We start from the raw sequence: 17,648 nt of genomic DNA on the forward strand, positions 1-17,648 counted from the left end.
AGTACTTAGCAATCTCACCCTCAAATTTGCCAATTTCACGCTGTTAGGCGATTTAAACCTCCACCTAGATTCTGTTGCAGATTCAAGTGCGACATGTTTTAAAGATCTCATGAATGTCCTAGGGCTTACCCTATTGACATTGAATCCCACCCATAAAGCTGGACATATCCTAGATTGTATTTGCACGAATTTTAAATCTCTGAAAGTAAAACCACCCTGTATCCAGACCTGGTCTGATCATATGTTTGTGCCTTTTGATCTTTTAGTTGAAGGAAAGGTGATTAGGACGGGCCACATTAAAGCAGGCGGCCGTACAAAATATGACTCGAAAAAAATAAGGGACAATTCCAATCTCCAGCGGATTCCCCTGGAAAGTAAACCATTACTGACCGGCGACACGGAGACAGATAATAAAAGCTTCTGTAACTGGATTGCTGGAATTTGCGGGCCAGCAGAGACAAGCAAATCGAGCAAAAAGCGGAATAAAATGTCCGCGCCTTGGTTCTCTCTCTCCCTAAAGGAGAAACAAATGGAGGTCAGAATATTAGAAAGGAAATGGCGTCGATTTTATGAGGAACTCACTAGCTATAACGAAGCTAGGAGGCAGTATCACGCATTGATTAAAATTGCAAAAAAAGAGTACTTCCTAGAGGCTATTAGCTCTTCTGACAATCAACAAAAGGAGATCTTCAGAATAGTTCACAGCTTCATGAATCCCAGAATTCTCTTACAAGAAATCCCTCCCTCTCTTACTCTCTGTAATTCGATCGCCAACTACTTTGAGCAGAAAATATCAGACCTCACTAAAGATTTTCCACAACCATTGATCTCCCCTCTGGTAGAGGTGAGTGAAGCTGGTACTGATATGGTTCATCTCAACAAGTTCGCTCCCGTTAGCCTGGAAGAGTCCCGCCAGGTGACACTATCCAGCAAATCCAGCTCTCCTTTCGACCCTTGCCCCCCTATGATGCTGCACGCTCTAGTGGACACAGTGAATCTGATCATTAATACTATCATCAACTCCTCCCTGTCCTCTGCAGTGATCCCATAGGATTGGAAAATGGCCGCAGTAAAACCGCTGCAAAACAAACCTCTAGCAGACTCTACCACGCTCTCAAACCTTCGTCCCATCTCGCTGCTCCCGGTACTTTTTAAACTTACGGAAGCAGCAGTGAATAAACAACTGACGAGGTTCCTAGAGGAAAATGATATTCTGCACCCGAATCAATCTGGGTTTACGGCCAAGCACTCCACGGAGTCCGCTCTATTATACACCGTGGAGAGCTTGAGGACTACCATGGATCAGGGGAAGAAGGCTGTACTGGTCCTACTTGATCTGTCGGCGGCCTTCGATACGGTGTCACACTCCGTATTGATTGGCCGCCTAGTAGCATCAGGGATAGCAGGGGCTGTGCTCGAATGGCTAAAGAATTTCCTCAGCCACAGGAGGCAAGTTATGGTGCTCGGGGAGTACCCAAAGCGTACTGTTAAATCTGTACATAACCCCCCTGGTTGAGCTTATTACATCCTTCCACATCAGCACAATATCTTATGCTGATGATACTCCGCTCATCCTGGTACTAGATGGCGAAATGGTGAAGGCTGAGGAAAATCTTAGAGACTGTCTCACCGCCACCTTTGACTGGATGAGAAACAATCATCTTAAAACCGAAATTCTACCATTCGGACAACAAAACTTCTTCTCCCCAAGACTATGGTGGCCACTAGATGCAGAGACTCCCCCGAACACTATTGTTACAGCCCGTAACCTAGGGATTAGGTTTGACGAGGCACTATCATTTAAGCAACAAGCAGGGGCTGTGGCAGGGTCCTTGTGAGAAGTTGGCCTGATATATGATGTCTCCAATTCTGGGGGCACCTTGTATCAGTCCAAACAATCCCTTATGGTGATTGTTGTAAGTCAACCTTAAAGACAGGCTATCCTAATGGTAGCATGGACTAAGCAGTCTTAAAGGCTTAACTCAAGAGGTCGTGTTAAGCGAGCTGTTTTACCAATCACAATCCTGTAATATCAAATGAAAGGACACCACACAAGTTATATATTATAAAAATATATGTATTTATTACTAGAATAATCCTCTGTACTCTTTTTGAGTGCAGAGGCACAAGCGTTTAAACAAAGCACAGTTAAACATATAAAAGTTGCACAATTATGGATTAGGCCCAGGGGCCACGCAAACCATATATTAAGAAAGTGGTTTAAGAGATACCAATCGAACAGTGGTTAGGCCTAGGGCCTAGGGAATCGCTGGGAGCAGTCGGGACTAGCAATGCTGAAGTCGGGAAAAGCCCGCGGGATTCGGGTGCAGCGCTTAAAGCACAGGCATGCACCAATGTAAAGTCAATGGTGCGTAAAAGTTATAAAGTTATAGTTTAAGGATACTTCCGCTCAACCTAGAAGGACAAAACTTAAGACACATACACTAGAGGTGTGTACCAGTGTGGGAACACCGGTGTTGCTGAGTTACCTCACCCACAGGAAGCGGGTGCACAGGTGCGAAGTAGTGTCGGGTTTTGTCACACAGGTTGCTGGTGCTTGAAGCTGAAGATGCTGCAAGCGTCGAGACGAGAAGTGTCCGGTGTGATCCAAGGGTGGATCGAAGTTAAAGATGATCTGAAAGCATAGGGGACAGAGTCTGGGTCTCTCAGCAGTGACCAGGGTGGACCAGATGGAACCAGGCAATGTCGGGCGCTTTCAGGTCGCTGACAGGTCGCTTCTCTCTGCTGCCACGTGGACTCTGGGGCACAGAGGATGTCCAGGAGTGGATCACGAGCTGTCCCACGCAGGCTCTCGCTGTCGGCGGTATCGGCTTCCGGATTGGAGCAAACAACCCTTGGCAAGGGCAACCCACGCAGGATTCGAAGATGGCGTTACACTCGGACCAAGAGGGTCAGAGCGAGCGCTCCTTTTCAGGGGAGCGAGTGCAAGTCTGGAGCAACCAGATTCAAAAGTTAGTTTTCAAGGTTCGTCGGCACAGGGGCCACAAGCCAACGGGCAAGTGACCGAGCCAACACGTTGAGCCAAAAGATGCAGAAGGGCCCCACGCAGTACTCGGTGAGTGTGGAGGGGTGAGCTTCGGTGCAAGAGAGGCTCAGGGCTGGGGCTTCTCAAACCCCAATGTACAGCTTCGAGGGTCACTCGTGGGCTGCACGGTCAGCGTCTCGTGATCTTTCGAAGATGGCAGGCCCCACGCTTCCGGTCGCCTCCACGGGTCTCAGCTCTGCAGGGACTGTGGATCGGGCTGTTGGAAGGCAGGCAGGCTTGGTCTTGTCGAACTCTGTCGCTCGAGTTCCGGCGGGAAGTGCAACAAAGCAAACCTTGAGGTGCTGGATGGTGCCTGTTTGCACAGGGTGGTCACTCCTTGACCACAAGGGAGATTCTTCAGTCTTCTACGTCGAGTAGGATGTCGAAGGGTCAAGAGTTTCGTTTCATAAGTTTCAGTCAGGATAATCTGAGTGCTTTGGCACTGCTCCCATTCTTATACCAATCTACTGGGCTGGATTACCTGCTAGGTCCCCTCCTATGGGTGGGACCCAGGAAGGGGGTGGTTACAACCCTTTCTCTTTGTCCAGGTCACGCTGGGACTGGGGCTGGTGTGCCCCAGAACCGGTTTGACCAGATTATGCAAGGGGAAGCCTTGTGCGCCCCAGGCACTGTCTGGTTTCTTTCAAACCTCCCTGCTACAATCCACTATCTCCTGTCTGGGGTGGTGTGACACCTCCCCGCGACAGGAAAGCCTTTGTCCAGGCCTCCTCGGCTGAGTTTCGGTCAGCAGCAGGAGGTCAGACTCGTGTCTGTGGCAGAAGCGTCCATTTTGTGATGCTGAGGCTCTTTTAAAATCAACCGCGTTTCAGTAAAGTAACGTGTCTTCTCCCTCTAGAGGGGTGGAATGCTATCCCCGACGACATGACTGTCGAGGGGATAGTATTCCAAATCGTGTGACACCTTACACAACATGTTTTGATAAAGCCAAACCAAAGTTAACATATAACCGCGATGGATTATAATGCACTTATTAGTATATGGTATGGCATTATCCCGGAACAGCTTAGGGAGTTGTTCCCGACAGCTGCAGACAGGCTCAGCTCATGCTAGAGCACATCTCACATTAAACCACGCACTCTGCCTCCAGGATTGATAAGGCCTTCCTTAGGAGTGGCTCACAGGTTTATATGTGTCCAGATATAGGTTTAGATATAGGTATACCATATCTAAGCAAGAGGTGATTACACCAACTTGCCCCAGCTGAGTGATCAGCCAGTCGTGTCAATTTAAGAACCAGCCAGGGGTGGCAAAAGCTATGCTGCAGCCCCTGGTAGGCCTTGGTGGCACCCATGCCCTGAGCACCTATAGTGCATGGTACAGGGGCTGACAAGGAGTCCAGTTCCATTTGGGTTATGTACCTATAGTACATGTATGTGAATTTAGAGAGAGAACAGCAGGCTGTGGGTCTGATTAGCAGGCCCACAGCCACATTAAGTCGAAAACCAGTGAAGCAAAAAGCAGAAATTGGGGTGACCATAGGATAGCAGACCCTACTCTCCTACAGTCCTTTTTTAGTATAATCAAGGGGCTAAGAAGATTATTTGACCTCCTTCCATTGACAGCCAGGAAGACGGTGGCGGTGGCACTTATTACATCTCGCCTGGACTACTGCAATAGCCTATATGCAGGATCAAATAGTTCAGTCCTGCATTGGCTGCAGATGATCCAGAATGCCACCGCCCGTCTTGTCCTGAGAAGGACAAGGAAGTCATCTGCCTCAGCAGCACTCAGGACCTTGCACTGGCTACCTATCCACAAACGGGTGCTGTTTAAAATCCTAGTCAACACCTTTAGGGCATACCACCAGCAAGGACCCAAATACTTTCTAAATCGGTTTCAGAGATATGTGCCGTCTCAGAACCTTAGGTCATCAAACCTGAACTTGCTGTTGATTCCTAAATTCAGGCTATCCACCAAGGGAGGAAAATCTCTTGGAGTACTGGACTCTAGGGCCTGGAATAAGCTTCCCCTCTAATTGCGCCAAATCCCTCTGGAGAACCATTTCAGAAAGCCCCTGAAGACCTGGGTTTTTAATCTTTCAGACAAAGCATGTAGAGCTCTGATATAAGTATAATGTTATAGGCAATAGCAGACTGATGCTTGACTAGTCTTCCGGCCTATTCCACTCTAGGTGACGGGTTTTCAGCACCAAGATGCTCCTTGGAGTGAAAGCTGTGCTCTATAAGAATTAAATTACATTACATTACATTACACTCGCATTGGGGTATAATAGAATCATAGTTCCCCTTTCCAAGCACTGATGGAATCAGCCATGAAAGTATGCTATTGGCTGCGTACGGCCCATCTGTCGTAGAAACCTTTTATAAGGTTTTCATTGAATATCCTGGAACAGGAGGATGTTTTTACCTATCTGACCCAGTTGACAGTCCCCAAGTTATGTAGGGAAATCTAGAAAATGAGACTGGAGTGCAATCCAGTCCGCACAAAATTAGAATGGTATAAGGAAGTATGGAATGAAAATGGTTTGTGTGTGTGTATTTTTTAGTAAAATCTTTGTCATTCTTATGGATTGTACTTTTTATAAGGCTGCTCGTATCAGTTTGTAAAGCGCACAAATAGTCCAAGAGGATATTCAGGCACTTGAGCAGGTGAGTGGTCCCCAAGAGGCTTATACGAAGAGCCAGGTCTTTACTTCTTGTGGAACTCATGAAGTGAGGAGGAGGCTCTGATATATTGAGGGAGGCCGTCCTTTGTCTTGGGTGTGATGTAGAATGACAGACCTCCAGTTTTGCTTTTGCAGCTGTGGGGAGTGCGTGCAAGTGAGAGTGAGTTGGGGCGTATATGTCTGGTGGGTTGCTGAAAGTGTATGCGACTATTCAGATGGTCTTGTGTTGAGTCGGGCTTGTATGCATGTGTGAGAAGTTTGAATTGGCTGTTCTTGTAAATGGGTGTAGGAGAGTAGGGTCTGCTACCTATGGTCACCCCAATTTTTCCTTTTTGCTTCACTGGTTTTCGACTTAATGTGGCTGTGGGCCTGCTAATCAGACCCACAGCCTGCTGTTCTCTCTCTAAATTCACATACATGTACTATAGGTACATAACCCAATTGGAACTGGACTCCTTGTCAGCCCCTGTAAACCTGTGAGTCACTCCTATGGAAGGCCTTATCAATCCTGGAGGCAGAGTGTGTGGTTTAACGTGAGATGGTGCTCGAGCATGAGCTGAGCCTGTCTGCAGCTGTCGGGAACAACTCCCTAAGCTGTTCCGGGATAATGCCATACCATATACTATTAAGTGCATTATAATCCATCGCGGTTATATGTTAACTTTGGTTTGGCTTTATGAAAACATGTCGTGTAAGGTGTCATACGATTTGGAATACTATCCCCTCGACAGTCCTGTCGACGGGGATAGCATTCCACCCCTCTAGAGGGAGAAGACATGTTACTTTACTGAAATGCGGTTGATTTTAAAAGAGCCTCAGCATCACAAAATGGACGCTTTCTGCCACAGACACGAGTCTGACCTCCTGCTGCTGACCGAAACTCAGCCGAGGAGGCCTGGACAAAGGCTTTCCTGTCGCGGGGAGGTGTCACACCACCCCAGACAGGAGATAGTGGATTGTAGCAGGGAGGTTTGAAAGAAATCAGACAGTGCCTGGGGAGCACAAGGCTTCCCCTAGCATAATCCGGTCAAACCGGTTCTGGGGCACACCAGCCCCAGTCCCAGCGCGACCCTGGACAAAGGGAAAGGTTTGTAACCACCCCCTTCCTGGGTCCCACCCACTTTTTTAATATATGGTTTGCGTGACCCCTGGGCCTCATCCATAATTGTGCAACTTTCATATGTTTGCTGTGCTTTTGTTTAAACGCTTGTGCCTCTGCACTCATAAAGAGTACAGAGGATTATTCTAGTAATAAATACATATATTTTTATAATATATTACTTGTGTGGTGTCCTTTCATTTGATATTACAGAATTGTGATTGGTAAAACAGCTCGCTTAACACGACCTCTAGAGTTAAGCCTTTAAGGCTGCTTAGTCCATGCTACCATTAGGATAGCCTGTCTATAAGGTTGACTTACAACCATCACCATAAGGGATTGTTTGGAGTGATACAAGGTGCCCCCAGAATTGGAGACATCATATATCAGGCCAACTTCTCACAATGGGGAGCTAGTGAAGCTTCTCGAGGTGTGGTGTGATGTGCTGTATGTGATGTGATCTGCTCTAGTTTGAACAGAATTGCACTTCTCTTTGATATGCGATTTGTCAATGTCCCAGTAGGAATTGCACCTTGTATACATTTGACTAAGCTGTAGTGTGATCAGTTTATTTTAGAGATATGTATAAATTGTTTTTAAAATGTGTTAATGGACAGAAGTCCAATAAACTTAATGTTAAATATGAATCTGTGTCCGTCTTGGATATCTGTCAGGCAGCTAGGTGGGTATCAGTGCACACATTCATGAATCCCTATTGCCTCAAAAGTCAGGTCTGCTGGGGTGGACATATTGCCTGTTCAGTCCTGCAGGACCTACTGATCTGAGCCATTCCACAGACCCACTTGGGAGGTACTGCTTTGGGTTCAGTTCACAAGGTTAGGAATATGTGGTTAGAAGTATCTATCAGATGAACAAGTTATGTACCTTCATTAAGCGTTAAGTGGTCCTTCCAACGTGCTGGTGGGCTCTGCTTCAAAGAGTGCCGAAAAGCGTCAGAAAGACACTGAATTCAGTCTGCATGGGAGGTGCTTTTATGCAGCTCCAGTCACCACTTAAGGAGTGAACCAAAATCAGGGTGCAACCGCACAGGGCAATCTACCCAAACGCATCAGCTCTGCTTTTTCAGTTTCCAAATCCAGTCTGACATCTGGGGATATTTGCACGGTGTGGTCTCTGCGGTCAGATCGAGCATCCACCAGAAAGAGCATATCCGCAGGCAAGTAACTTGTTCTTTTGGGATGTGTGGCTGATATTGGTTTAGTAGCTCCAGGGTTTGCAATAAAGTTGCATCTGCATGTAAGTCATATGCTATAGTCTATCCCTTGTTGGCTACAGAAATTCACAGATAAATGCATCTCTACCAATTACCCAGGAGAATGATATTTTGCTTTGCTGTTGTCTGATAAAGATTAAAGGATCATTAGTAATACTTTTGCAGCAAGGTATTCATTTAGTTAGTTACCTTTAGGTTTCTGAGTATATGTCAGTGTTCTTTCAGCTTGACATTCCACTACTAAACTAATTTCTTTGTTCTCTTTTTTAGACTCCGTATCCATCTTTAGCAATGATGCAAGTCCGCCAGCTTCAGTGACCTCTTTTCAGTCTCACACAATTGGTACCCAGAGCTCACCAGGACCCAAGCGTCAGGGTAACACCTTAAGAAAGTGGCTCACTAGCCCAGTACGACGTCTCAGCAGTGGGAAGGCAGATGGTCAAGTAAAAAAGTCGTCTCACAAGCATAAGAAAAGCAGAGAGGTCCGTAAAAGCACAGATGCTGGCTCACAGAAGGATTCAGATGACAGTGCTGCCACACCGCAGGATGAAACCATAGAAGAGGTTAGTGTTTCAATAGACACAAAAAAAGAAAATTTTAGTTTGTGTGGAATAATAAAATATTATATTCTCTTCTAATGTGACATAGAATATCAGTTAGCCTCCCATTTCCCCACATAGTCTAGGAGAGATGCAATAACATACATAGGATAATGTTTTAATTTTTCTCACAGTTACTATCTTCTTTAAAGAGCCAGAACTTGTTTAATTAAGCCCTATTTTTTTTCCTCCACACATTTTTATGTTTTTGTAAATTAGCTCAATTAAAATATGCAAAGTGTGCACATGATATACTAAAAATAGACAATGAACGCAATACAAGATTTGCATATCCTCAAGGAATAGTACATCAGGCTGTGTTTTGATTGCGAATATCATTTCTAAAGATTCATCAAGATCGACATGACCTAGTGGCCAGGGCTCAAGAATGCATAGCATCGGGGGCGTGGCTTCGCTGTGCTGCGAGATGGCCGCACACTAGAGCGGTTCCGCTGTCCGAGCCTTAATAATCCCCCAGAAATCCGTACAGATCGCTTAGACCCGGGACCCACACATGGCAAAATAATCAGAGAAGCTGCCCGGACTCTAAAACTGCGGTTCAAAGGAAAGTGCTATCGCACAGTTGGAGAAACAGCCTGCTCTGAGGTACGCACCAACAAGAGGCCTACCCACGAGGCCTCACAGTGAAGCCGGGACCCACAGTGAGCGCCAGACCAAAGCGCGGAGGGCGGAAGACTGTCAGGCGAAGGCAGAGTTCCCTGACCGGATCGACACACATAAGGTCAGTTGCTGCAGCCCGACAGTGGAATATACTGTGCATACTACCGGCAGAGAAAAGCAACTCACCCGGGGGAAATCTACAGAAATGCCTTTAGAGGGAGGGCACCGAAGACCGGCATAAATAACTCTCAACTTGCATACGTAGCCGAGCTGCCGGACTGCCATCGGTGGATGGGAAAACAAATACCGGGGTCACAAACTAGGGGCTGCTCCGCTTAATAATGAAAGGATACAAGGCTGGGAGCATAGAAGTGGCCCGACCCCAAGAGCAGTGGGAGAACGAGGAAGGAGACAGACACGCCATTTTGCGAGGTGCAGCCGAGGTCAAACAGAGAGGCAGGCACAGAATTCAAGCGCAGCGCAACCCTTCCCAGCACACAAAGTAAACCCAGGCAAAGTGACCCCAGAACAAGACAACGGTCGAGGGCTCTAGCTTTCGGGATAGCGACAGATGACTACAGGAGGAGAATTGTGGAGAGAATCAACAAAATAGCGAGCCTACTCCAAACAAGCTATACTGGCATATGTGATCGTCAAGCACGAGCTTGGTGGAACATCTCATACAGCACACCATTGTAATTTAGGACAACTGCAGGACAACAACAAGGAGGGGGCGGAGTTCATTATTTCGCTCAATGAGGTGAGAAGCAGAGAACCAACATTCATAGTGGACGCAAACGTAAACCTGTAAGGTAGACGCCACGTGTGGACGCAAACGTAAACCTGTAAGGTAGACGCCACGTGGAACTGTCACCAAAACGCTGAAAATACATACTGGTGGCACTGTCTGGGTGCCCGAAGACCATAACTACCAGGAGCAGGTGGTCGGGATCGGTGGGCCACCCTATACTAAGTTAAATCAGAAAGACGAGACTGGAGGCGGATCCTCCTTTTTCTTGCGAGACAGCCACAACACCAGTCGAATCAGGAGTGGAAACGAGGAGGCCTAGTGGAGATCTATGCACGTTGGGAAGCATGTGATACGGTGCCACCTCCAGAGTAGAGAGAGTGTGGCTGAAACAAAAAATACACTGGAACGATATAGGCAAAACAAGGAGGTGTAGATCAGGTATTTAATCCATAATACCCGGGATTCCAAACTGGATACAGCAGTCGAGGGGTGGACAACACTGTAAGGAGGATACAGTCCGTAGGCGGCAGAAGGCCAGGCAAACGCATACCCAGAAAGGTTACTGACTATAGTACCGTATGCGGAGGGCGCAGCAGACTGGAGTGCAGGCTATATTACTGCATCCATCATCAGTAGCAATGGCGAAACCAGACACGAGACAGCCCCGGATACATTTTGATAAAAAATCCAACAAGTCAGTGGAGGGAGACAACGGACATCAGGAACCTGCCGAGGACTCCACCACAAGCCAACCGCCAGACGAAAACATCCGGATGATGTTTAAGGAGCTGAAAATGAGCTTACAAGGTATAGACTCGAAAATGGACACACGTGTGGAACGAATGGACAGGATAACTAACCTGGTGGAAAAGCAAGAGGATCGCCTGGACACACTTGAAACAAGAGTATCTGAGACGGAGGATGGGCAGACAGACATGACCAAGAAAATGCGAGAGATGGACGGGGTACTGAACATTATCCAACGGAAGAACGAGGACTTGGAAGCACGATCAAGGAGAAATAACGTAAGGATTACAGGCATTGAGGAAACAACAAACATTCCAAAGATGGAGAAATATATCGAAACTATGATGACTGACCTCTTCGGGCCTGACCTCTCTGGTATGTTTCTTATGGAAAGGGCACACCGCACGTTGGGACCCAGGCCACAACCGGCCGTTACAGCGAGACTGATTCTGGCGAGAATGCTAAATACAGAGACCGGGACACGATACTTAGGCTGGCCAGAGAGAAAGGACCTCTACAATATCAGGGAAACAACATAGCCATGTACCCAGACTTCACACTGCAAGTTCAAGCTGCCCGTAGAGAATTCATGCCTGCAAAAAAAATATTACAACAGCTTGGCACCAAGGACGCACTGATATGACCTGCTAAGCTTAGAGTACTGGGCCATGGTAAGCCCACGTTTTTCACAGACGCAAAAGCGCCCTTGGGTACGCAAAAGAAATGGCCAAGCAGCAAAAACAACATAAGGTGACCAGTAACACCCAGTCCGGAAATAATATGAGCACTAATGATTGAGGAGATAGGACATGCGTGCTGGACTTGCAGATAAGTGACTTGCTTGACATACTGGTGCCCTGAGAGATGATGGTTACATGCTTTTACTAATTGTCTTAAATGTTATGAGAAATGCCTCTGCCCATAATGTATTGATAGTCCTCCCGGACATCAAATGTTGACTGTAAGTAGGTGTGGTCCTTTGGGTTTAGGTGACACATATAAGGCTTGGCCGCCCTACCATGCGTGCAGGGGTGTATGCAGGCGACCCCACGTACCCCCATGGGATGATTCCCTTATGTTGCACAGTATGGGTAGTTTGTATAGGGTTAAGGGGAGGGAGGGTGGGGGCAACACAACCTGATTAGGGGGTTGGTGTGGGTGGGGGGAGGGAGTGTTCTGTTTTGCTACATTGCCACAAAAAGTACAAATACGATAGAAGTGCAGGAGATTGAGTGCCAGGTTAGATACGCCTAGTTGTCAGGTGACAAGACTTGTCCTACTGACGTATATCACCATGATATGAAGGCACTACTTTACAGCACATGGATATAGCAGACCCATTCTCCCCACATGATCACCCCGCAAAATAATGCCACTAAATCCATCTCATGCCTCACCTGGAACGTTAGGGGCCTCAATGATCGTAGGAAGGTCAGATTGATTCATTCATACCTCTTGAGACATGCGGTAGACATATGTCTATTACAAGAAACACATCTGACTAACGCAACAGCGGGAATGCTTTAAAATAATAGATGGGGTGAGATAGTAGAGGCCGGTTACTCAAACTACTCCCGGGGAGTTGCAAAACTCAAACGAAAGGTGCTCCACTGGAAGACACACCACACGATAACAGATAGGGAAGGAAGGCACATAATGCTACAAGGGGAGCTATACAACACCCCTGTGGTAATAGTTAATACATAAGGCCCCAACACAGATAGTCCAGCATTTTTCCAACATCTTTGGCAAAAGATACAAAGAATGGGACGCACAGCGGTTCTGTGGGGAGTGAGATTTCAACGTGGTACTCTCAATGATGGCGGATAGACAGGGAGTGGCGCGCAAACACCACCCGAAGGCAGCAGCAATGTTACATGACATTATCGAGGAACTTCAAGTGGTTGACTCCTGGAGAGATTTACACCCAGCAGATAGGGAGGGTACGTGTGCCACGCATCACTGAAATGCATGGTTGAGACTGGACTATTGGCTGGTCACGAGGGACCTGCACACATGGATAACAGATGCAGCACACCATCCCTTCACCTTCGCTGATCACGCTCCAGCACAGCTAAAACTAAGTATACCAAAACCATACATCCAGCCATTTTCCTGGAGATTTCCGTCAAGCGCTCTCCTGGACCAGGTTTTCCGGGAGGAGCTGCGGGATAAGATAGTAGAATATTTCACACTGAATGAAGGCACAGTAGACTCACCGAGAACTCTCTGGGAGGCATTTAAAGTGATCACTAGAGGGAACTGCATAGCTCTTAAAACAGGAGTTTTAAAAGACATACGTAATCCAATCACTAGACTAGAACGTGAAATCAGAGAGTTGGAACCAATGCAACTTACTTACCCCTCCCCTGACATAACAGCACAACTGAGAACAAAACTGACAGCATTCCAGGAGGAAGCGGAAAGGGAAACAAACTGAATGAATAAGTATGTACAGGCGAGGCGCTATGGGGAGGGAGGTCAACGTACATAACCAAAGTAAAAAACCTTGCTGCTGATTTCCTATACTTACAACAAGACCTTCTCAACAGGTCCAAGCCACCGTGCCCCCTCCCCCGGGTAGTTTTGCTCCTACCCCCCTCAATACCTCTCCCATGGCCCCACAGAGCATCCCTCAACCCTCCAGTCTTTCAGCGAGTGAGGCACTTTGATCCAACTGGGATCGCCAACCCTTTTCGGTACCGAAACCTGATGAGATCAACGACTCTTGCCTCGCTTTGAGCCAGAAGTCAGCCCCTTTCCACATCCCTGTTATTATCGGCACTAACAGAATCCCTAAAACTGTCCACTCGCCTAGACCTCCTACTCAATACTCCTCTATCCACCTAACTCCCCCCATCATCAAGGCTTCCCGCCCTCTCTCTTGCATGCTCCTAAACTGCAGATCAGCAGTACAACACGCCACAGACATTGCTGAAGCTCTACTCACTGAAGAAATTGACATCGCTTTCCTCACAGAATCCTGGCTCAATGTCCACTCCACCCCCATTCTTGACATTCTCACCCCTCCAGGGTACACCATCATCAGACAAGACAGGCCAATCAAAACGGGGTGGGGACTACCCATCATTGACAAAGCTGGAATACAGATTACCAAACTCAAACCTGCAGAATACCTATTGTTTGAGTACCTGGGTGTCGAGCTCACTGCTAAGGGCACCTCACCCATCAAATTCCACACCATCTACCATCCTCCTGGAGAGTGTACCCTTTTCCCCGAAGAACTAACAGACCTAATAACACGGTTCTCCTTGACAGACACTAAAGACGTGTTCCTTGGTGACCTCAATATCCACTGGAACGACCCTTAAGACTCCACTGTCCTGAACCTATCCAACCTATTGGAAATATATAACCTCAAACAACTCTGCAATAAACTAACTCACATCAAAGGTGCAACACTGCATGCGATCTTTACCAACAATGAACCTGTCTCTCTGAGAGCGATTTCTCCCATTGACTGGTCCGACCACCACCTAATTGTGTTCAAGATTGACACACTTGTCAGCCACCAACCTATATGTGATGCCAAACCTAAGCTCTTGACCAGAAATATCAAATAAGTCCCTTTATCCGAACTTGAATCCAGGATTCATGCTCATCTTCAACTCCAACCCTCATCATGGACGGCTGATGACCTCACTACACACTTTAACTCTAAAATGACAGAGGTTTTAGACCAAATAGCTCAACTCAAACAACTGAGGTGAACCAAATCTAAACCCTGGTTTAACATGGATCTGAATGATGAAAGGCGTCAACTCAGACAAACGGAAAGTTCTTGGAGACTAAACCCCTCGACCTAACACCTAGCGCAACTTAGATCTGCTCGGCGGGCATACAAAAAACACATTTTCAGTGAAAAGGCGTCTTTTTTTCCACAGCCAACTAGATATGGCGAAAAACAGACCGAGAGAACTCTTCAACATTGTCAAAAGCCAAACTAACTGCACTCCCTCTCAAGAAATCGAAGCCACCAATAAGCGATGTGAAGAAATTGCCACCTTCTTCACTAATAACGTCTCTAAAATTGATCAATCCTTCATACAAACCGCTAACCCTCCTTCCTTCTTAGCCTGCCCCCCTTCAACCACCCTTGACCATTCAGAAAAAGTTCTTAACAAGGACAGTCAGACCTGCTTCCAGCTAAAAAAACAATGCGCATTGGTCCGACTTTGAGCTAATGTTGGAAAACGAGGTCTTCATTATAATTTCCCACACTATGGACCCACTCCCATCCACAATTATAAAAGAACTCAACCACACCATTTCCCCTTTCATCAATCATCAACGCCTCTCTCACCTCAGACTGTGTCCCAGACTCTCTTCAACTGGGACAAATCACACCCATTCTCAAGAAACCTGGGGCCGACCCTAATGATCTTAACAACTTCAGACCTATCTCTAACCTCCCATTCCTTGCAAAAACATTGGAGAAATGTGTTCTACACCAACTCAATAAACACATTGATGAGTTCAACCTCCTCGACGCCTTTCAATCAGGATTCAGGAAAGGCTGTAGCACAGAAACAGCTATGCTTAATGTCTCCGACGACATTCACAAGGCCTTAGATGAAGGTGATGCCTGCCTACTCATCCTTATTGACCTATCTGCGGCATTCGACACAGTAAATCATCCAGCTCTTCTGGAGACCTTGTCGAAGCGCTCCAGCATCAATGGCACAGTACTAAAATGGTTCACCTCCTTCCTATCACACCGCTCACAACAAATTAAAATCAACTCCTGTCTCTCGAAGCCAACAAAAGTCACACTCAGGGTCGCACAAGGCTCAATCCTCTCCCCGTCCCTCTTCAGTCTCTTCATGACGCCCCTCACAATGATCTTGAAAAAGATGGAGTGAATTACCACCTTTATGCGGATGACACCCAAATCTATTTCAAAATCAAGTCTCCCAGCGACATCCAACACCTCAATGCCACTCTAACCGAGAGCCAAACCTGGTTCAACGTTAACTACTTAAAGCTCAACCCAGACAAAACAGAACTAATCCTATTCTCTCCAAAAAGCACCCATTGTCCAATCCAAGAGTGGCTCAAGAATCTGGTTGCCCTAAACTGCCCCCTCGTCGTATCCGACTCAGTTAAGTCTCTAGGCATCACCCCTGACAAGAACTTATTAATGGTGGCCCACATCAAAAACTCAGCAAAAAGTGTTTTTTTCTTGTCTAAAACACTTCAAGTAATTGAAACCTTTTCTTCCCCATGATGACCTCAAGACAGTAGTCCAATCCCTAGTTCTCTCTGAAATAGACTACGGGAACACCATCCTAAGAGGGACTCCAAATGCTCTCCTAGCCCCTTTAAGGACAGTTCTGAACATGGCAGCTCGACTCGAATCTGGAGTAAAAAGATTTGAACACATCACTCCAGCTCTCAACTCCCTCAATTGGCTTCCCATGGAAGGGAGGTGTATTTACAAGCTGGCCTGCATCACACACAAAACCCTTCACTCTCCGGCCCCCAACTACCTGAACAACAAACTGGTAAGAGCAGGTCAATCCAGAACACGGAGAAGCTCCAACTCACTCCTTCTTATTCCTCTGAAAAAGAAAACCACCCAATACCGATCGTTCTCTGGCAACGCTCCCAGGATGTGGAACACTCTCCCTGGAGTCCTCAGATGCAACCCCTCCTTCTCCTGTTTCAAAAGGGACCTGAAACTCCATCTCCTTAACACATACTTTCCTGACCAACGTCACCTAACCTAGACTTCAATATCCGAGTTGACTCCTCTCTCCCTTGACATTCAAGGATAGTTAGTGACCGAAATATGTTAATGACCTTTTCTTTGTTATTGTTCTCTCCCCCTCGGATGCACTGTTTATTTCATTTCTCATGAAGTATTTTTTTATCTCTGGTTAGCTTCCTTACTACCGGCCTACTATGTAATGTAATGTCCTCCTGTTTTTTACAGTGTGTATGTAAAACGCTCTGATACCTACGGGTCAAGCTAGCGCTATATAAAACTTTTAAAATAAATAAAATAAAAGATTACTGACCCGTATGGGACTAAGCCCCGTCTTTATCAAGCAAATTCAACTGATATATATGAACCCGACAGTGCGAATCAAGACAAGGCTGCCCAGTGTCGACATTATTATTCGCAATAGCTACCGAACCACTGGCAGCTAGACTCCGACAGTTTAACACACAAAAGAGTATTGGTTTTACATCTAGAGGCCTATTGATATCAATGTATGCAGACGACATGACGATTTACTTAATGAATCCTGAAGATAACTTTGATATAGTAATGATAGAATTGATACGATACGGTGGGCTAACGGGAATACAGATAAACTGGGCAAAATCGACATTGCTTTCGCTTACGGACAGCGCGGTTCAATTCAACACGGAATTTCCAATACAGTGGGCCACAGGGGAAGTCAAATACCTGGGTATATGGATTAGCAGATCTATGCAGGAGCTGTGGTTGGCTAACTACGGGAAAGTGACGGACTGGCTTGAAAGTTAACTGCAGAGATGGAAACAACTACAGCTGTCCTTAACAGGGCGCATTGCAATTACGAGAATGGTCATATTACCTAAATTATTATATTTATTCGTAAACATTCCAATGCCACTAAACACCCACTTCTACAAAAGACTACGGACTAATATACTAGAATTAGTTTGGGCGGGTAAGCAACCTAGAGTCTCGTGGAAATTACTGACACTACCTTTTACACAGGGGGGCTGGGAGCTCCAGATTTTGAACTATATGCGTACAATGCACAGGCACAATTCCTGCACTTCTGGCAGCATCCTACACCGTACCAACCTCATGTGGCGATAGAAATAGACAGTGTTGCACCTCTACCACTTGACAGGGCAGTCTATCAACCATATAAACGACCACATT

At 46.5% G+C, this 17,648-nt stretch overlaps 1 protein-coding gene across 1 annotated transcript in view; it reads left to right on the top strand.

Annotated features, from left to right (window-relative positions):
• Positions 1 to 17,648, top strand: part of TRIO (trio Rho guanine nucleotide exchange factor) — a 5,246,815-nt gene that overhangs the window by 3,059,378 nt on the left and 2,169,789 nt on the right. Inside the window, exon 35 of the mRNA XM_086965300.1 lies at positions 8,297 to 8,589. Coding sequence (XP_086821426.1) covers positions 8,297 to 8,589 — 293 coding nt within the window. The remainder of the gene's footprint in view (positions 1 to 8,296; positions 8,590 to 17,648) is intronic.

The sequence above is a fragment of the Lissotriton vulgaris genome, chromosome 4_1 (genome assembly GCF_964263255.1).
Source record: "Lissotriton vulgaris chromosome 4_1, aLisVul1.2, whole genome shotgun sequence".
Lineage (NCBI taxonomy): Eukaryota > Metazoa > Chordata > Amphibia > Caudata > Salamandridae > Lissotriton > Lissotriton vulgaris.